The following is a 25,994-nucleotide window of genomic DNA, read 5'->3' as shown; positions in this document are numbered from 1 at the left end:
CAGAGGATAATTAAACTCTACACCTTGTTTGTTTAGAGGCGTAAACAGAATGATTCTGCTTTTACAGTTGGGATGTGGCTTCCTCAGAGACTCTGGATTAACATGAACTTTCAGACATTAAATAATATAGGTACTGTTTTTTTTTTGTTTTTTTTTGGCTAGAAATGAGACGGGTTCTCTGTATTACTGTATTCAGTCATATACACATCAGTCACCACTACAACTTTCACATTAAAAAAACACCTCCAGTCAGATTTTTCCTAAGATCTGATTCTAGTTGAGCTTTAGTTCATTGGTGGAGAACCCTGGTCCTCATGGGCCACAGTCCTGCAAGTCTGACATGCTTTCCTGTTCCAACACACCTGAATCAAATTAAATGGACTCAACAGCCAATCAATTTCAGCACAGTGACTCGTTAATTTGAATATGAGGGCTACTTTTACCTTTACAAATATCTAATATTTAAACACACACACACACATACGTAACAGCATGTATTTTGTGTGTGTGTTTAGTCACTGTGTCTAAAAGCAATTTAATTTAAAACAAAAAAAATTATTACAATAAAAACATGTTCACACTATGTAGTAGCTTCTTTCATTAGCACCTTTTTAAGTTAAAAAGCACACAACCACAAAAAAAACACTTCCTTCTACATTTCTCTACAAATCTTCAAATTGCAAAAGAAGAGAAAAACACCTGAAAGTAACTTTAATTCCCTTTGGAAATTTGTACAACAGAGCAAATATAATGAACTGTCTGGGTGTAAGATGGTGTTATGCTGTTGAAAGTGATATTTTGCTACTGTTGAGAGGACTGGAACAAAGAACGCAATCAGTGCTGCTGGTGAGAGACGGATCACACGCAAAGTGTTTCTTCTTTGACTTGTCAGTATGTCTTACCTTGCAGCAGAGATGTTGCTGTTGTAACGGTCTCTGGCACGCCATCCTTGCTGTAAATTGACTGGAGAAATTCTGGGACGCAGTCATTTTCATCAATGATAACAACTCGTACCTGAGAAGGAAGTGAGGGAGAAACAGAATCAGAAAAGAAATGGGGAACACAAGCTAAATAACACACAGTTTTACCTCTGTCACACATTTCATATTCAAGTGTGGCATCAAAAACCTGTTATGTAAAAAAGATAAATATAATAAAATAAAATAAAAAAAAAAACAATAAAATATTTTGCTATAAAAATTCTGACACCTATTTTCAAGGTAAGGACTCAAATCACAAGATTGTACAAAGAAACTAGAGATTTTCTTTGAGACTGGATTTATGAAATATAACATTTTACTCAAAGAAATTACAAAAATAATGATAAGAAAAAAGATTTTGCATTTCTCATATATGTCCCTGTAATGCAACATGATGAGCTACATGTGCAAACCTGCTCCAGAAATCACAAGTCGGAATACTGTGGATTAAAAGCCACACTGGGACGGTGTTATGAAATTTTTTTTAAATCTTGGATTACTTTTGCAGGCACTGTTCAAAATTGGTTTTCTTTGCATCCAGAGTGGTTTTCATCTGCAAGTAACCCAAATTAACCCTATCGCTAACCGAAAGGCAGTTTCATCCAAAGGCGAGCCTCTGGCCTGATCCCTCCGGTTTATTTCTCCGTGCTCGGTGAGGAAGCTGCTGCAGAGTCTGCACCCCAGTGGGTCAGCAGAGGATGAAAACTAGTGCAGTTCCTCAGAAGCCCTGAGCTAACAAAGGAGTCCTGCGCAAAGATGACTTTGTATGGTGTGAGCGCAAGAGTGTGTGCCTTGCTGAGACACTGTAATGCTGTTTAATTCATTAGGGAAAAGAAGGCCAACAAAGCCTTTCCTACCAGATGTTTGACTCCCTGCTTTAAGTATTTTAGAGCAAAAAATATAGAAATGAGCACCAGACAAGCTTCTCTGACTGTCAACACCACATCTTTTCCTCCATGTAAATGCAGTGGTATACAAACACACACACTATCTCATCACACACACGAGACACACAATGAGCAGTCTGTAAATGCCACTGGTATTAAGTTTAGGAAGGTAAGATGAAATTCTGTAATGTCACTTAATCCTTCAGCAAAGATCAGCATCGGAGCAAAAGACAACATAATAAAATCTGACCATTCCAACTCCCCAAGGCGATTTGTGTTTGCCAGTCACTGTCAATTTTTGTGTAGCTGTGTGTACGTGGGGGGCTTATGAGTAGTGAAAGAGCCAGGAAAACACCTGCTCATGCTGTTTTGAAAAAGAAGACCTACAGGAGATGTACTATACCTCGGTGTGATCAGTAAATTAAGCCATTAAGTCACATGTGAGACACAGATGTACATTTTCAAAGTGGATTCTGCTTCTTCAACACAAGGACATCTAGTCTTAGCAAAAAAAATAAGCAAAATTATGTGTTTGGTTGATTATTTCTTTCTTGTAACTATGCTTCTTGGTAATTACTCTTATACCATTGGAAAGTCTGTTTATTTTCCTTTTAAACTGAGCCAGATTTGTAAAAAAAAAAATCATTTCTGATAACAGCTGATTCTGCTATTGCCTGCCATGACTTTCCTTCGCAGTCAGGTGTGTTTGTGCTGGTGTCTGCAACATGTAAACTGGAACATGTGGAGTTGCATTTTGTTCAGAGATGAGCCCAGATTCTGCCTGCAACATTTGGATGGTAGGGTCAAAGTGTGAAGAAGACGAGGAGGACACTGTGCTGATTGTTACCAAACAAGGTTCGTTATCATCATTGGAGGCAATCTCAATGCAGAGAAATATGGAGATGAGATTCTGCGACCAGTGCTGATCCCACATCTCCACAGTCTGGAGCCAGAGCCTACAGTCCTGACCTCAAACCAACTGACTCAGCTTGGATGTGCCGTTTGTGTCACAGTTACCAACACAACCACACAGACTTTCCAGTCATGTAGTAGTTATCACTAAGAATCATTGTTAAAGAATTAAGTAACCAAGCAATCGTTTTCTTCATCTTTGTGCTGTTTAGTTTGTGCAATCTTGGATATTTAAGATGAGATGAGATGAGAAAAGATGAGATTAGACTTTATTAATCCCACAACAGGGAATTTAGTGTTACTACAGCTGAACTACACAAAAGCAGAGTAAGAAAAGTAGAATCAAAATATAAAAAGAAATTTTAAATACAAATACAATAAAATAAAAACTATATACTGCAGTAACGGTGTTCTATGTACAAGCATGCATGGAAGGGTTATGGAAATATAGAGTTAGGTAATATCTGCTTATATGGACATACTCATAGACAGATATGTGCTCCTGGTACTTCGCTCCAGCTCTGCTTCCCCTCCTCTGAGGGAGTATTTCCATTGGAATCTCAGGTCTCTCCTCTGGGAGTACCCTACTGTTGCAATGGGTCGGCTCACAGTCTCAAAAAGTCTCAAAGAGAACAGAAGACACGCTACTACTCTCACGAAACTTTGCAGGTCCATGACTGGTTAAAGTCCAAACTAAACACGACCAAAAAAGTGAGAAGAGCTTATAAACACAAAAAAACCCATAAAAAACAAGGAAACAGGCTGGGAGCTGAGGTAACAAGCTGCCTACTGTGGCGCCATCTTAGAAAAAAAAACCAAACAAAAAAAAAACGCTGGTTTATCAACGTGAACATTTACAGATTTTTCTGTTGTTTCCTCTGTTTAGATTTCTCAGGCCAGAAAATGTCCTATTCTTTCGACATTTTTCTGTGTTCCCTGCTCAGTCAGTGAACCGTTTTCCCTGTTGTCACTGTGTGACGTAGGGCCTAAACAGCTGAGTGGGAGGAAGTACTTTTAAGACTATGCCAAACATTTAAGTTGGGGTTTGCAAGCTCAATATCTTGTTTTATTTTCTCTGTTTTGTTTCACTCATTTGTGGTTAAATATCCACAAAACAATAATTAAAAAAAAAACTTTTGTTCTGCAGGATGCTGTTATTTATAAACACACTCATAATATATGAGGAGACCAAGCTTAGAATGTGACAAGAAAGTAGTGAAACCAGATTAATAAAACTTTACTTTCATTTTTGTTTTTTTTTTTAACAGATGAGCTTCAAAAAGATTAATCTGAGATACAACACAGTGGAATCAGAGCAGTAAAACATTGGTTTTAAATAGTTTAATAGTACTTATTCTAGGAAACAAAAGCACCCAAATGTCCACAAAAATGTGAAAATGGATCAGTTGTTAGTAAATTCAGATGAAGCATGCTTTCTTGCTTATTATTGCTCTGGGACAGTGGGCTATATACTGTACACAGAAGACCACAGAGGAGGCTACAGTCTTGATAGGATATGATTCAGAGCAATGAAATGTTAACCTTTTCCATAGCAGTCTGAGACAAATAAAATCTACATACAAAAATAACAAATAAAGACACAACTGGAACAGAGTTGCTGCTATGATCAAATAATCTCATATTTACATTATATTCTATAAAAATATAGCTTTATTTTCATTTCCTGTTTATCACTGAGGCAGACTTAGTAATTACATTGTATGTATTCATGTTTTTTTTCAGTTGCGGCACATGACTCACCAAGAGGCTAAACCAAGAGTATGACAACTAGTCCTTACTAGTTCTTAATGTTAGGTCAGTATACCTGCAGATGAACACTACCACAACATATTACACTGTATTATCATATACAAACTAAGCCAGAAGTAGAGAGTGAAAGGCTGAGTACAGCCAATGATTCAACAGCTTCTAGAAGCACATTTTGTAGTTACACTTCTCTCTATGATGTTCACTGAGATGTGTGAGTATTCATTTGTGCAGAAATCTCTTAAAGTACTGTTTCAGTATTTTGTGCATGTTGAGTCCTGACCTGTGATTGGAGCATTATTTTAATTTTAAGCCACTGTACTGCAGTTTTGCTGCTATGTTTGGAATCATTGTCCTGTTGCATGATTTTTTTTCATTTGATAATGAGAAGGCTTAACATTTGCCTCCAGAATATTTTGATGTACAGATGAGGTCATGGTGAACTCAATGGTTCCAAGGTGCCCAGGTCCTGTGATTGCAGTTCAAGGCTAAAATCACCTTCCCACTGTCATGGTTGACAGTTGTGCTGTCTATGCTTAGTAATGTTTTTGGTTGGAACTGTACATTATGGCAAATAAGCTCTACTTTTGGTTATGTTTGTCCATAGGACTTTCTTCCAGAAGCCTTCTGGTTTTATTCAGATGCAACTTTGCAAATTTCAGCTATCTGTCTATGTTCTTATTATACGTTGAGTCTTTTGCTAATTGTACCGTCATGAACGCTTACATTTAACATACTAACTGAGACCTGCAGAGTTTGACATGCAGCTCTTGGGCTTTTAGAGTTGAAGTATTGTACAGTGTGACCTTGCGGTCAGTTGGCTGACATGACCACTCCTGGGAGGACTGATCACTGTCTTTTACTGGTGAATAATTTTTCTCACTGAGAAAAGATGGGAGTCCAAATTGTTTGGAAATGACCTTACAACCTTTATTCCCAGATTGAAGGGGAGCAATTGCTGCTTGACAGCTCATTGCTAATGAATTTCATCCTTGGTATTGCGTGAACACAAAACTGAACATTTCAGACCAGCAAACTAGCAAAGCCTCTGCTTTCACAGAGGTGCTCAGAATGGTTTATTATCAATTAATAACGTACATTTGTCTTACAGCATCTAGCTGACATCGACCCTCTGAATTCCTATGGAAGCAGTGTGTGTGTGTGTGTGTGTGTGTATGTTTTTTTTTTTTTTTTAAAGACTACGGTTCTGCAGTAAACTGGTTTGAATGTGTGCATTTTACAGAGAAAGCCTGAATTAATTAAAACGCATATAGCTATAAAATTACTGTACATGTGCAAAAGCCAGTGTTGGAATGGAACCAGTTTTCAGCCTGGGAGTTTTATATTTAAGACCAGCCCACCTCTTCGTGACATGGCGTAAACTGGATAAGTGAAACATGTGGTTACTACTTACAATACTGTAGTTTCTAGTGTGAATAAAGACATTAAAAGCCTAATTTCCTGTATTACTGCACCAAATTACAAAAATACTGACTAAAAGTAGTTTCCATGCTTTTCCTTTATGAAAGGGCCATGACTTCCAGCAGGTGCAGAAGCTAAACACACAGAGCAGCAGAGAGAGACGGTTAACACTCACACACCCCAAGAGACCAAAATAAAGACCAAAATTTATCTTAAAAAAGAAGCAACTTGTGTTTCACACAAACGGCTCCGTCTCTCTTTTCTCTCTTCTACTTCCTGTCTCCTCAGCGTCTCTTCTGCCACAAGGCATCAAAGATATTTATTGAAAAGTTTTCCACACCTCCCTTAGTTTAGTCTTTATGTCTGAATTCATTTTAGATTTCACCCACTGAAATGTTTTTCATCAAGTACACAAATAAAAAGAAAATGTGATTTATTCAGAAATACACACATGCACTACTGAGACTGCAACCTTCTGTTTTATATTATGTTAAACTGACTCTATAGATGCCTCTGGAATAACTAAACACATCTCTGTGCGGTCAGTACCTACACTGGGTGGACTGGGACCAGTCAGTTTACTTTGATTTGAAGAACACAGGGACGTACACTTCAGCACCTATTTATTCCTACCTACATTTAAAATTATTCAGTTTAACCATCAGCACATACTAGTCTGATTGATGTTATTCTCCATTTTTTGTCATCTTTTCTTTAAAAGCTCACAATTTTATTCAAAGTACTGAATAGTTTAATGACACCTGATCTAAGAAATGATCATTTTAACCTGACCGAGTCTAGGTCTGTGTAACTGAGGTAATCTCAGGGACGTTTTACTCCAAGCTGGATGCATGCAGTTATTTATTGTACTATTGACTTATTTCATAACAATAACCAATCACAACCATATTTATTACTGTACATTTGAACAAAACAGGAGGCCTTAGTTTTAAGGTTGCAGGGAAGTTTGTTGTTTAAACATCAGCACAAAAATTTAAATCTAGCAGAAGACAGACATAAATCACTTACTTAAAAACGACTGACAGTGAAACACATTTCCAACAGCTCCACATTTTCTCCCTCAGATAGTATCTGGATAGTCCCTAACAGCACCTGTCCTCTTCCTCTCCTCTTCATTTCGCCTCATCGTAACCTCATCATCTCTGCTTCTGTGTTACAACTGATTCTTAGACATTTAAGGAGGTTTGTGGTCTTCACACACACATCAAACTTTGCATCGTTGCTGTTCATGAAGCTTAAATATCTCCACTCATCCCTCCATATCGGCCTGATCACTGAGCAGTGAGTGAACTGTGTGCTGCTGGGACGCGGAGGGAAGGCAGAAGGAAAAGTAGTTCCTACCTATCCTGAAAGTTCAGTTATATAAATGTTGGTATAGGAGGAATAGATATTTCAGTTGTGATCCGCACATCACTGCTATTTATTCTTCTCAGATAATTACTTAGATCAAAGCGTAGGCCCGTTCTTACTTACCCACTCATTCTTTTTTTTTTTTTTTTTTTACCTACCTACATGCCAGCCTGTGAGTTATGTGGCCCACTGGGATTCCTGATTGGCCACTCCAGCATTGGCAAAGCTCACTCAAACACACACAGACACAAAACATTTTGAGGGTGTAATTCCTTAAATGTATGTTGCACCCAAGACCTACACAAATGTTATGATGGAAACAAATGTTATCCATCATAAATACAACCTGAAGGGTGATGATGTACTCATACATACAAACATGTAAATAATCACAAGCTTACATGTTTGAACTTTTTCATTTGTGCTGGACTGATATAGATCTTTTATTGGAATGGACAGTAAAAATTATTGAAAAAGTCGGGTGGGCAATGAACTGTACATATTCTTCTGCATTTAATAAAATGTGTTTTATGAAATGTAGCACACAATTATTAAACTTAAATAAACATTAAACACTATAAAAATGTTTGCTTATGAGGTGTTTTTGTGCCTGAACTAAATATGTTTCGACTTCTTTTTAGTTCACCTGCCATGTAAATTCATCTGCAAACAGTTGTCTGAATGCACAAATGGTTGATGCCACTTGTCTGGAAATAGCAAAAAACTTTGCCCATCCCAAAGAAAAAGTGACACTAATATTTACTGGACCTCCTTTAGCCTTGATTCCAGCAGCATTCTCTGTGGCATTGTTTTGATAAGCATTTAAACATTTATTTCTGTCCAGAGTTGCACTAAATTTTGTCCAAGATCTTGTATTGATGATGGGAGATTCCAACCATTATGCAAAGCCTTCTCCTGTGTTGGCCAATCCATGTGTGAAAATTATGTTTCATGCTCCCTGAACCACTCTTTCGCAGTCTAAACCCTGTGAATCTTGGCATCGACATCTTGGAAAATGGTCCTGTCATTATGGGAAGATGGAATAACCTGCTCATTCAAGTATATTCAGCTGACCACATTCTATGGACACAATGTTTCTGAACCCAGACCTGACCTGATCATAGGCTTGTACACCAGGCACTAGGCATCATGGGAAGGTGCTTCGTCATTTCATCCTCCTTTTCTTAGCCTGATATATACACAATGTATCCCGCATGGTTCTAAGTGCAATGAGCACAAACTGTGATTTTCTTCATATTTAGGCTTTCTACACTTACAGCAGAAAGACAGCATGCGTCTATCCAGAAAACTCTCCTGTGCACAAAATGTGTTGTTTTTAAAGGAGGGACGGCAAAAAAGAAGCGTGGAGATATGAAGAATGCAGCTAGCTGCCAAACTATTTTACGAGAATTAAGAGATGGAAGCTGAATGTGAGACGTCTATTGTAAGCTCCAATATGCCTCAGAAATTACTATAATAACAAGGGGGTTCTGATTGCTCGGGGGTGCACGCTCCCCTGATGGTTATGCAGGTTTTAGTAAACTGGAGCAGTAAAACTACTCCGGATGTTCCCTGCAGGTAAGCAGGCATTTCCACCCTGCCAGTTTAAATAGGCAGATATTTGTCTGTTTTATTTAATTTAAGTTTTATTTAATGAATCATTTCAGTGTAACCGGGACATTGTGCAGCATTTTATGATGAGTTTAGTGAACTGCTGGCTACATCTGTGTAGATTTTAACTGTGTAGTTATTGTTGGTGATTTTAACATCCATGTAGACAACCCTCAGGACAAAGGGAGTAAAGGCCTCAGTAACAGTCTGGAGAACTTTGGGCTGACTCAGCATATAACAGAGCCCACACACATTAAAGGACACACTCTAGACTTAGTGATTTCTAAGGGTTTGGATGTTTATAAGGTTACTGTGTGTGATGTGGGCCTGTCTGATCATTACTGTGTTTTCTTTGAGTGCACAGTTCCCGTTCACACAAATGTCTCAAGGGAGGTGATCACATAACGGTGTATAACTGAAAACAAGAGTGGGATGTTTAACTAGGTCTTCTCTTTAACACCTGCCCTGTCAGGGGGCTAAGTCAATGACCTTGTCAGTAGTTTTAATACTAAAATGTTAAATATTATGGATGCTATTGCTCCTATTAAGGTGAAGGTTGTCTCTGGAAAGAAAAAGTCTCCATGGAGAAATTCCACACTGGTAAAGCATGGAAAAAGAGAGTGTCGGAAAGCCGAGTGCAGATGGAGAAAAACAAATCTACAGGTTCATTATGACATGTATAAAAAGAAACTTCACTCTTACAATTTACAACTAAGGAATGCAAGAAAGTTATATTTCTTTAACATTATTAGCAAAAACTTTCATAATGCTCTGGTCGTATTTGCTATTGTTGACAGGTTAACAAACCCCCCTGTGTCAGTAGCACCTGAACTTTATTCCACCAAGGCCTGCAATGAGTTTGCCAAATTTTTCACAGAAAAAATCCAAAATATCAGACAAGTTGGTTTATCAACAGCAGGTTCAACAGACATACTGCGTCCACTCAAAAACAGTTTAAGCACCACGACACAGTTTAAACCCATTAACAGCAAAGATCTGGGCGACATCTTATGTCAGCTGAACTCCTCTTGCTGCTTGGACATCCTGCCTACAGGTTTCTTCAAAAAGGTCTCAAGAACTCTGGAGCCAGATCTGTTACAGATTGTGAAACTCTGCTAAAAAGGGACAATCTAGACAAGACACAAATGAGCAACTACAGGCCGATCTCAAATCTTCCTTTTCTAAGTAAGATAATCGAAAAAGACGTTTTTCATCCTCTAAGTGACTTTTCAACACAAAACAACTGCTATGATGTCTTCCAGTCAGGTTTTAGACAGTACCACAGCACTGATCAGTGCAGTCTCATGAGACTTCTCTGACCAAAGTCATTAATGACATATGTTTGAACACAGATGATGGGAAAATGTCAGTCTTAGTCTTACTGGACCTCAGTCCTACATTTGATACAGCTGACCACATTATATTACTTAAACGACTGGAGAACTGGGTGGGCCTCTCTGGCGCTGCTCTACACTGGTTTAAATCTTATTTAGAGAACAGAAAGTACTTTGTGTCAATAGGTTACTGGCACAAGTCATAAAGAAAAACAAAATTAGTTACCATAGCTACGCAGATGACATACAGATATATATTACAATGTCACCAGGAAAACGAGGCCCCATGCAGGCTCTTGGGAAATGCATTGAAGAGATTAATGCATGGATTTGTCTGAACTTTCTTAAGTTAAACAAAAAATAAAACGGAGGTGATTGTCTTTGGAGCCAAAGAGAAATGATTAAAGGTCTCCACAGAGCTTCAGTCTATCCACCTAAAAACCACAAACCAGGCCAGAAATCTGGGTGTAGTTATGGACTCAGACCTAAACTTTGAGAAACACATTAAGGGAAATACAAAACCAGCCTACTATCACCTTAAGAACATATCAAGGGTAAAAGATCTGATGTCTCAGCAGGACCTGGAAAAACTAGTCGGCTTGATTATTGTAACAGTGTTTTTACAGGTCTACATAAAAAATCAGTTAGACACCTGCAGCCTTTTCAGAACTCTGCTGCTCCAGTCCTCACTAAGACCAAGAAAGTGGACCACATCAGTCCAGCTCTGAGGTCTTTACACTGGCTGCCTGTTCGTCAGAGAATAGATTTTAAAGTTCTGCTGCTGGTCTATAAAGCTCTGAATGGTTTAGGACCAAAATACATCAGTGACCTCTTGACCCAGGATGAACCTGCCAGAACCCTCAGGTCATCTGGTTCCAGTTTCTTATCAGTTCCCAGAGTCAGAACCAGACATGGAGAAGCTGCATTTAGCTTCTATGCTCCACATGTCTGGAACAAACTCCCAGAAAGCCTCAGATCAGCTGTATTATCTATTTCAATTGAGCCTTTTCTTTCTGTTTTATTTCATTAATTTTATTTCTTTTCATCTTTGTTTATTTGTTTATTTATTTTTTTAATACACTTGTATTGCTTTCTGCACTCTGCTGTAATGTTTTATGTAAAGCACTTTGGATAGTCTGCTACATGAAATGTGCTATACAAATAAATTTGCTTTGCCTGTTTTTCAGGTGGTTGAAGCAACATATTTTCCAACATGTGGTTTGTCTGCTGGTGGGGGTGTAGCTCACCTGTAGTTCTTTTTATTTATTTATTTGTTTATTTTAACACACAGCCTGTTCAACGTGACATGACATAATGAAATGACGTGATGACATGTTGACAAAAAAGATAAAGAAAAAAAAGAAAAAAAAAAACAGACTGTTTAGTTTTTATGATAAAATAACTAAATAGAAAACTGTAAAGGGAACTTTAAATTACTCCTGTTGTGATGTGGTGCTAAAAAAAAAAAAAAAAAAAAAAAAAAAAATCATTTGATCAGTCAGTCACTAGTGTCACAATGTGCCGTGTTACGTTCATGTGCAAATGTACGTAATGAATTCAAAATTCATTGTGTTCACCTTTGCTTTAATACACTAGTGTTTTTAAATTAATCTACCTGTACAATAACAGGCTGGTGATTAAATCAAAGTGCCCAAATCTTCTATTATTCTCTGAAAGATTAATGTTTGTGGGCTAAAAAGCACCTGGTTCTGCTCCTTTGGGTCTGGAAGGTGTGCAGAGAGCCCCTTTTTTGTGTAGGGAATGGTGATAACACTGCAAAATATATGAAGGCAAAATATGTGTGTGTACAAGGCAGGGGAAAAGCAAGATTATATGAGAAGAGAGGAGAAGTCAACTGTAATAAAGCAAGATGAGCTCAAACACACATGCTGAAATGTGCACACAGCACACAGCCAAGAAGCTGCAGGCATGTCTGAGGCTGGTTAGGTAGCTAATGGTGCAGATGAACCATCACTCCTGAAGTGAAAAACTTGGAAACTACCTGCAAATTAAAGTCATGCTTTGTGAGTCCAGTAAACACAATTAGATCGGTCCTGTTCGCCCCAGCAGACAAGACGTTTGTAAAGCCCACTCCAGACAGTACAAAATCTTAAACAATAAAGAGAGAGGGGAAACATGATATCCTTTCTTAAAAAGCTAGAAAGACCAATTAAATAAGAAAAATACAAATTCAAATGTATTTGACAAGTACATGCCTTCTACTTGATGCAGGTAAATTTTTTTTAGGTATCACATCTGAATTTTAAAGGAAATCAAATAAAATGGACACTTAAAAAGTGCCATCAGAAATCTATTTCCAGAGCAGAACAAGCCCAACCACACTAAATGAAGAACACTGCAAGAAATAACTACTTTAATCACATCTGGTAAGAGGATGGTAAAATAATTGAACAGTAACTTTCCTGCCATTCTTAAAAAAGCACTATTGAACGCTGGCAAATTATCTTAGTGAGTCGCTCACTAACAACAGCTGATACAGCATCCATCCTGCATCTTAATACAATTCTGCCCAAATCTCACCATCACATGAAAAGCAGTTCCTAAATTTCAAGGTATCACAGAGATGGTTCGAGTTCACGGAGAGTTACTCTTCTTACACCAGCCGTTAGATGACTGTGCATCTGTAATTTCCAGCCAGTGAAGGCTGGTGAAAGAAAAAAACCAATGAAGTGAATGATTTGTTTACGGCTGTCTTATGTGTTGGAATTAATATAATGTAATATATATATAAAAACATGGTGATCATTTTCACATCTGCTGTGGCTAACTCCTAGTGAATAGAATAACTGAAATAAGTAAACTAGTTATGTTTACACTGTAGTCAGGCTAACGAAAATATTTACATGAACTGCTTCACTGTAAACATTAACATTAAACCCTTAATTTTACTTTTCTTATCTTTAAGGTCATCCGTCTGGGGCAATGTAAACCTCATTTAATTTCATACTGAATGTGTTTGTGTTTTGCTACATTTGCACAAAAGCCCCCAGCTGTGTTTTCAGTGTTTTCCTCCCACATGAATACACAAGATGCTAACTGCTGCATGTTTGCTCCTCTTTAAAGGGTTACCGTGGCGTCTCATCCAGACGCAGTCCATAGCATCACCTGATCTTTAACACAAGTCAATATATCCACGCCATATTGGTGCTGACACGTTGGCATATGCAGGTATGAGGTACAGAACAATGCAATGCCGACATAGTGAAAAAGACCTAAACCATTAAAAGCAAGAGCTGTATTCCATGATGTGCATGGATTTCTTTTTTTCTTTTTAAACTAAGTATTCCATTAGGTTTGATGTTATAAGCGGGAAACAGTAAAATACCATTAAAATCAGTCAATAAAAATTTAAATGCTATGTAGTCCACATCAGGCACCCTGCGGGGAACACTGATCGAAACATTGAGCTGTGATATGGAGCCCAGAATTCACAGTACTTGTTGACATTCTTGACAGGTACACCAGTTTACTGCCGAGCAACTAATATGCACAATTAGTTTTTAAGTGTGTGTCAGTGGCCACTAACCAAGCAGTGCAGAAAAAAAGAACTGCACACACTTGATAAAATAAATCAAATCTAGACCTGTTCTAGGCAAAAGATCAACTGTTACCAGCTTCAAACTTCCAATAGGTCAATTAGTGTCCACAAAATCCCAAAAACAAAACAGTTTCACAGCCAAATGGGAAAAGTTCACACAAAGTTCATTTACAGATTTGTGGCAAAAATCTTCTATTGTTTATCTTAATATAATTGTTCATTTATGATTCTAACCCTGTGGGTATTATGCTGTGTTAGAACCAGGTGGAAAATGAATTTACATTATGCAGATATAAAATATATCTAAACTATAGATTTCTAAATAGAGAATTTTAAATATTCATTGTACAGAAAGTAAAACTTCTTCCTAATTTACACTTTTTTTAAACAACTGGTTTTGTGATTATAAGGCTGCACATTAATTAGTCTCTACCATTTCTTAAATCGACTATGGAATACTGTCACGCGTGTTGACCTTAGAAAATCTGTTCTTCAGTGATTTCAGTCAAACTTCGTGGCGGTAACCCCTGAACTCGTTGGTGGACACCAGCAGTAAGGGATGCTGTCAAGCTGAAGAAGGAGTCCTATTGGACCTTTTTGGCCTGTGGGACTCCAGAGGCAGCTGATGGGTATCGGCGGGCTAAGCGGTCGCTAAGGCAAAAACTCGGGCATAGGAGGAGTTTGGAGAGGCCATGGAGAATAACTTCCGGACGGCTTTGAGGAGATTCTGGTCCACCATCCGGCGGCTGTGCTCCGTCAACACTGTGTACAGTGGGTATGGGGGGCTGCTAACCTCGACTGGGGACGTTGTGAGGCGGTGGAGGGAATACTTCGAAGACCTTCTCAATCCCACCAACACATCTTCCAATGAGGAAGCAGAGTCTGGGGTAGCTGGTGCTGGCTCTCCTATCTCTGGGGCTGAAGTTGCTGAGGTGGTTAAAATGCTCCTCGGTGGTAAGGCCCCAGGGGTGAATGAGGTCCGCCCAGAGTTCCTTAAGGCTCTGGATGCTGTAGGGCTGTCTTGGCTGACACACCTCTGCAGCATCGCATGAACATCAGGGACAGTTCCCCTGTACTGGCAGACTGAGGTGGTGGTCGCCCGCTTCAAAAAGGGGGACCACCACCCCCGAAATGAGTTTTCTCCGCAGGGTGGCCAGGGTCTCCCTTAGAGATAGGGTGAGAAGCTCGGTGATCTGGGAGGGGCTCAGAGTAGCTCCTCCACATCGAGAGGAGCCAGATGAGGTGGCTCGGGCATCTGGTTAGGTTGGGTCTTGGACGCCTCCCTGGTGAGGTGTTCCGGGCAGGTCCCACCGAAAAGAGGCCCCGGGGAAGACCTAGGACGCGCTGGACGGACTACATCTCTCGGCTGGCCTGGAAACGCCTCGGGATCCCTCCGGATGAGCTGGTGAACGTCGCCGGGGAGAGGGAAGTCTGGGTTTCCCTGCTTAGGCAGCTGCCCCCGCGACCCGACTCCGGATAAGCGGCAGAAAATAGATGGATAAATTTTTTTGTTTCTCTTTGTTTGTTTTGTCTTTTTGTTTTAACTAAAAATAACAAAAAAACATGAGAAAATACATACATGACAAAAAGTTTTTTTAGACAATTGTTCTATTTCCTGACAAACAAGACAAACCAGATGTAGCAACTCAAAGCAGAAGGTAAATGACATTTGGGGTTTGGGAGGTTAGCTATGATATGAACACGGGAAGCCAAGAGCATGTATAAAATACTTGACATTTCATTTCCTTCCACCAGTCTGTCTTTGACATCAGTTATCGTCTCCCTATTCATCCACCCCCTTTTCTCCCTCCCTCTCTACACTTGCCTGCACAGGCTTCTGGTTCTCTGTAGGCCACAGAGTCCCAGAGAGGAGCAGCTGAGGACAGATCAGTTCAGCAGGACATGTTTTAGCCTCAGGCCAGAGTAATGATGGAAACCAGACCAGATGTCTCAATGCCCGCAGCACTCAGCCTGTTCTGTCACACTTCCTGACAATGTAAGAAAGTCACTGGGGGTCCCAGAGCAGTCACTTGACAAATCTATCAGGGTTCCACTAAGACAATCTCCACACTTTTAACTAGGTACACGCAAAGTTGTCCTTTTTAAAAGTTCTCAGAGAAGTTCAACCTCTGCATTTTCATGCAGGTAAAAACAGAGGATTGAAATGCAACTCCTCCTAATGCAAGCAGGTTTTACTGATGGGCCTGGCCAGCACTATCCTCTCGCTGAACTACAAAATTTTACATCTGACTGGATGCCAAATTAGAGCGGGATAATTCCCATATTTTTTTCATAGTATTTCCCTTAAAAATAAATATGAAATGACCAATTAAATACCTCTAAACATTTTTTGTGTATTGCAGAATAAATCATAATGGGAGAATCATTTATTTAAAAACAGACATAGATTCCACAAAGTAATTCCTCATGGCTCTAGAAGTGTAGCCATGTAGTTATTAGGGTATCTATATTTATTTTGTACCTTTTCTGCATATGATTTCCTGTTTTTGGCTTTCTATATGGAATTACAAGGAAAAAAATAATCAGATATAATATTTGAAGATAAATTTATCAGATCTTTATGAGGCTTTTCCAGTTATGTTCAAACACACATTTAGTTTTAGATGCAATGCCTTTTCCCTGTCACACACATTTACACACCAACAAACAATCTAAGTACAAAGTGAGATTCAGTATTTTGCCCAAGGACACTCTTTAGGTCTGTGGAAGCTGGAGATTGAACCACCAACCTTCAGACTGGTACACTGCTTTTCCTCCTGACCTACAGAAGCTTCAGTGAAAAATTAAAACACAACTAAGTTCTATAAGTGACATCCACTTTTATGTCTTAGGTCTCTACTATGTCAACTACTACAACATCTCAACTTATGTCTCCATACAAATGGCTTAAAATTTCCTGTAACACAACCATGTCCAACCAGATAGGGCATGAATCAGTGTTGTGTCTACTTTAGACTTTAGTAAGACATGTAACCGGCACCAGTAGCAGCAAACACACCAGTAGAAGAGCATAGAGAAATGAGCCAAAAGCACCTTCACCACCACCACCACCCCCACCCATAAAGCCCAGAGGGCCAACAGAAGAGGATCATTGTGGGCCTCTGAGCAAGGCCCTTAATCACCAAACTGCTCCCAGAGTACAACATGGCAAAAAAAAAAAAACTTTTTAAAAATAAAATTATATTCATGATGTTGGCACCAGATCACTATTATTATTATTTATTATTTTTAATCGTTTTTAATTACTATCATCATCATTATTATCATTATTATTGTTCTGCCCTCATATGTTCTGTCATTGTATTTAGCAATTTAAGGTAGTTAAAGTAGAGTTGAAAGCCATTTTTGTTCTATCACATTGAGCATGTGTTTTTTCAAGAAACATAATAGATTTAATCTGTTTGATGGTTTAACACTGCCTCCTACTGGCTGTTCAACGTACGCAGCAGCTAAACTGCGTATGGTAAAAAGAGGTATTTTTTCCTAAGCTCGCAGAGTGAGCAGATGTATGTGTCGTTCTCTGTCAGTCCTCGCTGCCAATGCCCTTGGAAAGAACATAGTCTGTAAGTTTGTCTGATTGTTAGTGTGTGTTAGGTTAACATAGTGAAGTGACCATCATAAATTTCTTTTGGTAAATATGGTTTTACTTAATTGATGAAGGCTAGCTATTATCCTGTTGTATCGGTTAGCATGCTGTATGTTAGCATTTGCTTTCTCCTTGGGGAAATGTTATGTCTTCCGGTTGCTAACATGATTTTGGATCTATCTCTTACATGGTCTTTATATTTGATGCCTTTCTTTATGCACTTGTATAGTGAGAGAATGTCTTTATTCATTTTTTGTATTGCAGTTTTACAAAACTGAAGAAAGTAATGTGGTTTAACAGTAAAAGCTACGAAGAAGACAGCTCATCTCCGGAGTGGTTACTGGAACCATGTGTGTTTAGCTCTCTGCTTAGGCTGAATAACCACATTTAGCTGAGGGCAGAAGAATTATTATTTATTATTTTTTAATATTTTTTTTAATCATCATCATCATTATTATGAAACTGTATTCACCAGCAAAGAATAAATGACAAAAAAAATAATAATAAAAATAAAAAAAGAACAAAACTGGAGTAAATATTGATCTTGCCCTTCTTTGTTGCACTGAAAGAAATTTGTAACACTAGTTACAAAAAGGGAAAGAAAGAGAAAAAATAAAACCGGTAATGATCTGAACCCACACATGCTAAATTATTACTCATAAATAAAGTCATAATGTTTACAGACTAATAAAACTTTAAACTCTAACTCATGAAATTTTATTGACTAATTTTCTTCAAGTATTTTTCCTCAGCTGAGCTTCAGCCTCACGATTGTTCTTCAGCAACAAGAAGGAGAGAAGTAAACCTTGTTAAGTTAACAAACAGTAGCCATTCACTGTGATTCATTTGAACATCTGGATCAGTGCCCACTTTACAATAATTATTATTTAAAAAAAAGAAAAAAATTAACTAGGATGTGATTCAAAGCATTAGCTACAAAATGCCCAGTGTCCAGAACTGCTATGAAGTTAAAGGCATTTTAATTTAAAATAATAGAGCACCATACGACCAAACTGAATATAATTCAGCCAATTAAAATCTACTATTGTTTCTAAAACAAATCATCGTGTCTGACAAAAAGAGGCCAATCAAGAGGCCTAGTAAAAAAACATTTATTATCTTTAAAACAAAAGCATCCATGCAGCAAATGGCAATCATATTTTAGACTTGACGTTGTGTGCAGTGTGTAGTCTAAACACACATTCAGCTCATTGATGCTTCAGAACAGAGAGATTTTCAGACCATGTCTAATTTTACTCTTGTCTGGGAAATATAATCATCACGCCTCACAACTTAACACCAGACTTAGAAACAGCCTGATGCACTAGGTTTACAGTGTCAGCCAAATATGTGTCAGTAACGTGAAAACGTGCAGATCAAAGACAGCCATACTGACAGCCTGCAAAACAAGCTAAATCTTCTCTTTAATAGCAGGCCTGGAAGGATTTGAAGAGCTGTCAAATATTGACTTCAGCATTACGTTCAGACTTAGTAAAAACTGATGAGACAACTTTGAAGTGTCATAAATGTTTTTAAGACCAAGCAGTTGTAGCATTCGGCAGCAGTGCCATGACACAAACAAACCTCGGCTGCACTGCTCAGGCTTTCCTGGCCCTCACTGGCTCGCACCAGCAGCAAGTAGCGATGTTGGTCACTCTCGTAGTCGATAGACCGGGTCAAGCTGATTTCCCCCGTCTCTGCTGTGATGGAGAACAGACTGCTGGGGTTGATGAGGAGGCTGTAACTGATTGGTTTGTTTTGGAAAGATACAGCACGTGTCACCAGGAAGCTGGGGAGACACAGGGGAAAAGAGACGCTGTTGACTAAGCGCAATAATTGTAATGGGATTTCTGTAGATGAGTGCAAAGAATAAAATAGATGTTCCATTCTTCTAAATGCCATTTCATGCCAGAGTGCTGTAGAGAAAAAATCTTCACATTAGATGATGAGACAGAAGACAAGAAGGGCAATAGAGGGGTAGTTGTATACACTTAAAGAAGGCTGAACTATTAAAGATTGTTTGAACACACTTACTGTGACATTTTCCCTAATGGTGAAGCATGCACTGAAATGTCGTTAATGATTGGCGGAACATTATTTTTCAAAGTCTCTATGATCACCTCTGAGTTGCTTTTGCAATTTTGGCCCTTCTTGTGAGTCTGTACATGTAGTTATATAATTTTCATTTATCTAATTATTTATCTGATTGCACCTTTAAAAATTTGATGATCCACCAGCTGTGTGGAGTTTGCATGTTCTCCCTGTGTAAAGTAAATAACGACCACAGAAGTTCAAGACCAACTTTTTAAAAATTATGCAGTAACTCTACACATTTCATGTTACAGTTAACTTAAACTAGATTTTGGTGATAATTTAATTAAAGTTGTGACTTTAATGTGTTAACTACAATTAATTTATTACAAGAAAATTAACACGTAAAAACAAACAAACAAAAAACAAAAACAACAAAAAAAAAAAACACATTTAACTGCAGATAAAATTCCGATCAACGCTTGTCACTGTACTGTACTCTGGTACACACGTCAGAGCTTGCCCAACAACTTTTGACTTTTTTGCTATATTTAGCAAGTTTTCAGACCCCTCTAGCAACTATTTCAAATGAGCGCCTAGTGACTTTTTCTGGTGATACTGGAGAATTTTGGAGACTGACGTGGAAGCACGTACGTTTAGTCTTCTCAATGAGTGCTGGGTGCTGCACAGGCCCCTCACCATCCAAAAGAACACACGAGAGGCTCGGTGCTTACCCAGCATTCCCAGCTGCAGCAGATGTTTACTTCTGCTCCATGACCTGACAGAAAGGTAAACATGCACAGCAGCTACTAGCTGACCCCGCCCTGGCTTACCGTCAGATATTAATGCCTATTATTGAGAAAAACATTTAAAAGGTTAAACGTACCATAAAAGACTCTTAATTAAAGACCAGCTGGCGCTGTTAGTTAAAGCACTTAAATGACACTCTAGCTTTAGGTCTGTTCAAATTTGGCCAGCGACTTTTTCTATTTCTTCCAGATGGACGGACTGTTTTTTCCGTATCCTGTCGTTTACGCTCGTAGTTTTGTCTAACCTTACAGCGGTGCATTACAGCCCCCAGCAGGCGTCTGAAAGACCAGCTTCAGAATGTTCTGAACCAAGTTTTGGTGCTGGGATTTTGCTACAACCAGTTTGGATCCAGTTCAGATTTAGAACTGGAAACAAAAGCACATTTATCTTCATGGCGTACTTGTTACATTATGTGCCCTCTGTGCGCTCTAAGTCATGGCTCTAAGATATTTTCAGCTGGAAGAATGCACATTTAGTCTGTTGCTGAGCCAAGACTACAATGTGTTTTCACATTGTACTACAACATTGACTGCTTCATTTGTCCCCTTTTTATATTATATAAATAAAAACATTATCGCTTTTTTCTCAAACAGTATATTTTAGTGAAGTCTTGATGTGGAAATATAAGTCCTTGGTTTTGCTACCTGCTGCTGAATATTAACAATTATGCTGTCATTGTCATGTTTCATCTCATCTCTGCTTACTGGACTGTAGTAATTTTAGTGATAGATGCTGCATAGTCAGTTGCTTGCCAGACATATAGCTGCTTGGAGCTCTCCCAATAGTTTAGTTAAGGACGCATAAAATCAAATAATCTCTTTCCTCATGTCCTCAAAATCAATTATAAAAGAATTTTTCTCATAATGTCTCCAGTACAAAAAATATCAACAACCCTAAATTCATGGTAAAATTTTGAGGCTGATTTTGTGTCCACCATAACCCACATAAGGTCAAATTTAGAGTAAGCAAGAATCAAATCAAATTATGTGGAGTATCGGGGTCTCATTACGTAAACAAGTGCATTTGCTGAATCCATGTCCCCAGTCCCTTCTGTAACTAGTAGAATTTGGTATGTGAAGGCAACATGTTTCATTGTTATGGGAATAAATGGGAAGATAATACAGAATACAATTATCGCACCGTCCGAGTGAATGCTGTTACCAACAGGTTCTCTAAGGCTAAAACAGACTACAGCAACAAATCTACTCCCTAACTTCACTAAAAAACCCGGTGCTCTCTTACATTCTAGCATCAGGTGAAAAGTTACTGTCATAACGCCCAGGTTAGCTTGTCAATGTCTCTCTGTGAAACTTGTTCTGGCAAGTTCCTGGGCCTCAGCAGGCTAACACTTAAGATAGAGGAGACTGATTAGAAAATGTGCAGCAGCGGTGTTAATCAACTCCACCTGGCACTGCTAGCAGAACAAATGTGCCCCACCTCTGCCCCTGCAGCTGAGCAAAACTACACTCCACCACCACATGTTGGTTAAGAACACTTTTAATCTATTTTCCTGAGTAATTTCACAGATGTCACTTTGCAGACATGGTTTTGTCAGTGTATAGCACAGGTCAGACACCCAAGTCTTTCATTTTGTTCCCATTTCTGCACCAAATCTGAAGAATGTAAAAAATAAAGAGGATTAACAAGTATTAATGTCACATCTCTCCAGTTGATGTCACACAGTAGTGTAAACCATTGTTCTGACAAACACCAAAGAGTCATCATCATTATCAGAATTATCCTGCATCTCCATGTGTGTCCTCACCAAATCTCTGCTTACTGGACTGTAGTCCATCATATTTGTAGCCGTGGCTACCAGAAACAATCTGCTGCTATTCTAGTACCTGTAGTTATTACATCTGTAAAATCTGTTTCCTTTGGTGACCAAGTTATAAGTAAAGCAGTTTTTTTGTGTTTTATTTTTTATTTATTTTTTTTAATAAATTTGAAATTTAACTAAACCAATACTGATTTATAACACTCAGTTTTTTTTTATTTATTTTTTTTTTTATGTTTCCTTTTCTGGTGACAACAGTGACCCTTCTCTCGCGTCACTTACTGATGCTCGGCGAGCATATAGGATATATGCACCACCGGAAGGATGCCTTTGTCGTCTCTGTCCAAAGCCAGCTTCTCTCACAGCGATAATGCCAAATTTAGATTTTATTTCATTACATTAACGTGTAAACTGTTTAGCAGCTTATTACCTCTGACATGAGCAGCTAACGCTGAAGGCCAATTTCCACTGTGTGCGTGTGCGCCTCGTTCCGGCTGCGCCATGGCCTCTGCAGCTGTTCGCGATTGTTTTAATCAACGGTTTGGGTCACACCAGGCGTGCCACGGTGTGTGTCAGAAGCGATCCAGAAACGGCTTGTCAAACTCTCCGTTAAACATATGCGGCATGTCTATTTTTGACGGCGCGCGCATCCAGAATGCATCAACCTCAGCAGTTCAGATAGGGCCAGGAAGTCAGACACGAGAGCAGTGTAAAAGCTTATTTTCAGTTTTATTTTTTTGTTTTTTGTTTTTTTTCATCATGGATGAATCATGCGGATCCAGTTAGGCGGAGTGTACTTGCAGGTGTTCCACATCTGACACGATCCCGGTGTGAATTGACCTACTGTTCGGAACTAAACCGCGGCGCACACGCACCTGGTGTAAATTGGGGGTGAGACTGTGGCTCCACCATGTTCAACACACACAGAATGTCTTGAAAATAACAGGAAGTGACATCACCATGCGCATATGTTCTCCAAAATAAATCTGAACTGTTCTGAAAGGAAAAACAATGTATTTGAGAGCAAGAAGGGACTTTTTGAGTGTGAGAGCAGGGTATTGAGAGGGAACAATTTGAGCATGAAAACAAGAAATCTTGCTTTCAATTCAAACAGTTACACTATTGATTAAAGACAGGGAAATATCCCCATGGTTCTGAGTCTTTTTGTGGAAATAAACAGGAGCTTTGTACTTGTAAACTGCTTACTTTCTACTTTTATCTATTAACATTGACCCATTTTCCACTTGTGAGGACATATTTTTTCTCTACTGCCTGTGCATTTTATTTTAATGGTTACTAGTGTTGAAATGTCCTGTCTTGTCTTCATTGTGGGGCAGTAGGAAATGTCACTTAAGTTTTCTTTGTATATCTTGTACATGTGAAGAAATTGACTTAAAAAGCTGACTTTGACTTTGAATTAAAAATGCACAAAAAATAAATAAAGCTCGGGTCTCAGGAGGAGGACTTTCTCCAAGACCAAGAAATGATTTGAGAAAGTAGATTTTGATGCAGGAATTTACTCTCATGTGAATGTTTGGAGTTAAAGTGATGAATCATTTATTATATCTAGTTCTGTCCAGCTAAAAACGCAGAAATCGGTTAAAGAGGCTGTTAAAGGTACTAAACAACTCTTGTGTCAGTCGAGAAAACTGACCAATAAATAAACATTCAGAATGAACACCGAAGTACTCCGTCAACGGCAATCATTGATTGCCAATAACAGAGTGCCTGAATGTTCATGTTTGTGATTGTTTTTGATGTTATCCGTCCGGTAGACTGTAAACTAAATTGCCCTTTGAGGAAAAATAAAGTTGTTTGAATCTTGAATCAATGTGCAACTAATCGTTTCCGACAACCCAAAGGTGTTGAACCTTTGGGTGATTTTTAAACTTTTCTTTAGAATAATAATGGCAGAAAAACATATTAAAGCAGCAGCACAAACAGCAGGAACCACTGAAACACATTCTGTTTGGTTTACATCATGTAAATCTAACGCAATTATAGTACAAATGGAAATTTTAGCAGCACATACAAAGCACAATAAATGCACTTCACACAGGTGCCTGCATGCACTCCACCAATCAGAGTTGCACAGTACGGTGGAAGCCACTGGATCTTTGGGTGGTTTCTGGCTCAGATGTGGTGGTCTAAACTCCAGTACAAACTAATGGTGGAGTTATGCACCAGAGACTTGTAATGATTTAAATTTTTGGAACAAAGCTTCATTATTGTTAGACCCTCGTATAAAGTGTGTGTGCGTCGATGGTAATGGAGTATAAGAAACATGCAGAGACAAAGACAACTGTGAAAAGGTTCTGTGTGGAACCACTTTAAGAAAATATGATTGTGTAATGTAAATAAATGCGGGTATAAGAAGAATGCTTAAATATTTTTCAACATTCTTTTATAGTTATTTTGCTTTAAATTGTTATCCTAAATTTAAACTGACTACATGACTACATTAGACAGCAAGACAGGAACTGACTAAAAGCAGAAAAAAAACTAAATCAAAAACAAAATCAGATTTCAGAAGAGATCTAAAGAGTAAAACGTCACATCTACAAGCAGAATCTGAAGGACATTCTAAACCATTTACTACAGCAGAAAGCTCGAGGAGTGTAGCAACAATGCTAAATCAACTTTTCTTTATTAAACGTATGTTAACTGTAGTATTAAAAAAAAAAAATACATAGAACATCTCAGACAATGGTGTTGGCAAAAGTGATTCCTGAGGGCCAATTTGCTGAATTTGACTGTTGGGTCTCACTGTTGATTTTAATAAAATGAAATGAGTCTATGTACGTAAAACATTGTGTTTTATTTTTATTAAATCAGCTTGATTTGATGCATCTGCCCAGATAGCTGTGGATCCAGTGTTACAGTGTTTTATAGCACTCTTCAACAAGATGTAACAGGAAGAGAATTCAGAGATGCTCATAAAAAAGTGAGAATTAAAAGGAACTAGCTCAGTTTTTAATTTGTGTGAATTACCTGGTTAAATGTGAACTTGCACTTCTCTGCTCACACATATCCAACAAAACTAGTTTGTCATCACCTACTGCTTGCACTGCAAATGAAAATCTAGTTTCATGACACAACTAACTGCTTTAGTTAGTAGTTCAGTTTGACTATATTATTTTAAATAAATATAGTTGATTATCGTTGATGTGCAGCACTTTGGAGACTTTATTTTCAAAATGTGCTTTATAAATAAAGTGGACTGGACTGGACTGACAACTTAGGATTTCTAAAAAAATAAATAAATAAACAAAAATCTGCTACATTATAATATATAATATAATATAATATTATAATAATTTTGCTTAGGAGCTAAAAAAAACATTTTCCTTCTTTTATTAAATTGGTTTGCATTACAATCTGTGATTTAAATGGGTTGAATTTTGGCATTCTGCAAAGTGGACCAACACAAAATATTCCAAATTGTTAAAATTAAATTGACAAAAGATGCTTTTTTTCTTTTTAAGTAAAAGTAAAATACAGTTTAAGCCCCTGAAGAGCTGATACTAATGAGTAACAGTTGTTAGTATAATAAATATGCTCCAACAAATGATAAATATGATTGACCTGTATTATAAACAGGATTTCTATATACAGCTATACTAAAAGGCTCCAGTCTACAACACCACAAATCAAAAGAGACGCCTCTGGACAAGTGACACTACGAAGACCAAAAAGATTTAAAAACAAAATTGTGGAAAAGTACAAATCATGCTTGGATAATAAAAAATATCCAGAACTTTCCATGGATCCCTATAAATTCCATCAAGAGACCAAAGGTAAACCTGAAGAAGCTGGAAAATGCCACATCAGAGACTAGTATGTCTGCTCATAGTGCTATTTTTCATACACTCCTTCACTCCAAAAAAGAATTAAAAAAAATGTTAAAAACCAACATGTTAAAGTAA

At 38.1% G+C, this 25,994-nt stretch overlaps 1 protein-coding gene across 1 annotated transcript in view; it reads right to left on the bottom strand.

Moving 5' to 3' along the window:
* Nucleotides 1-25,994, bottom strand: part of si:ch211-186j3.6 (neural-cadherin) — a 384,844-nt gene that overhangs the window by 245,458 nt on the left and 113,392 nt on the right. The window contains exons 4-5 of the mRNA XM_041985518.1: nucleotides 19,035-19,239; nucleotides 903-1,014 (exon numbers count right to left, since the gene is read on the bottom strand). Coding sequence (XP_041841452.1) covers nucleotides 903-1,014; nucleotides 19,035-19,239 — 317 coding nt within the window. The remainder of the gene's footprint in view (nucleotides 1-902; nucleotides 1,015-19,034; nucleotides 19,240-25,994) is intronic.

The sequence above is a fragment of the Melanotaenia boesemani genome, chromosome 1 (genome assembly GCF_017639745.1).
Source record: "Melanotaenia boesemani isolate fMelBoe1 chromosome 1, fMelBoe1.pri, whole genome shotgun sequence".
Taxonomy (NCBI): domain Eukaryota; kingdom Metazoa; phylum Chordata; class Actinopteri; order Atheriniformes; family Melanotaeniidae; genus Melanotaenia; species Melanotaenia boesemani.
Note: the sequence above shows the minus strand (reverse complement) of the source record. Positions and strands in the feature narration are given on the sequence as shown.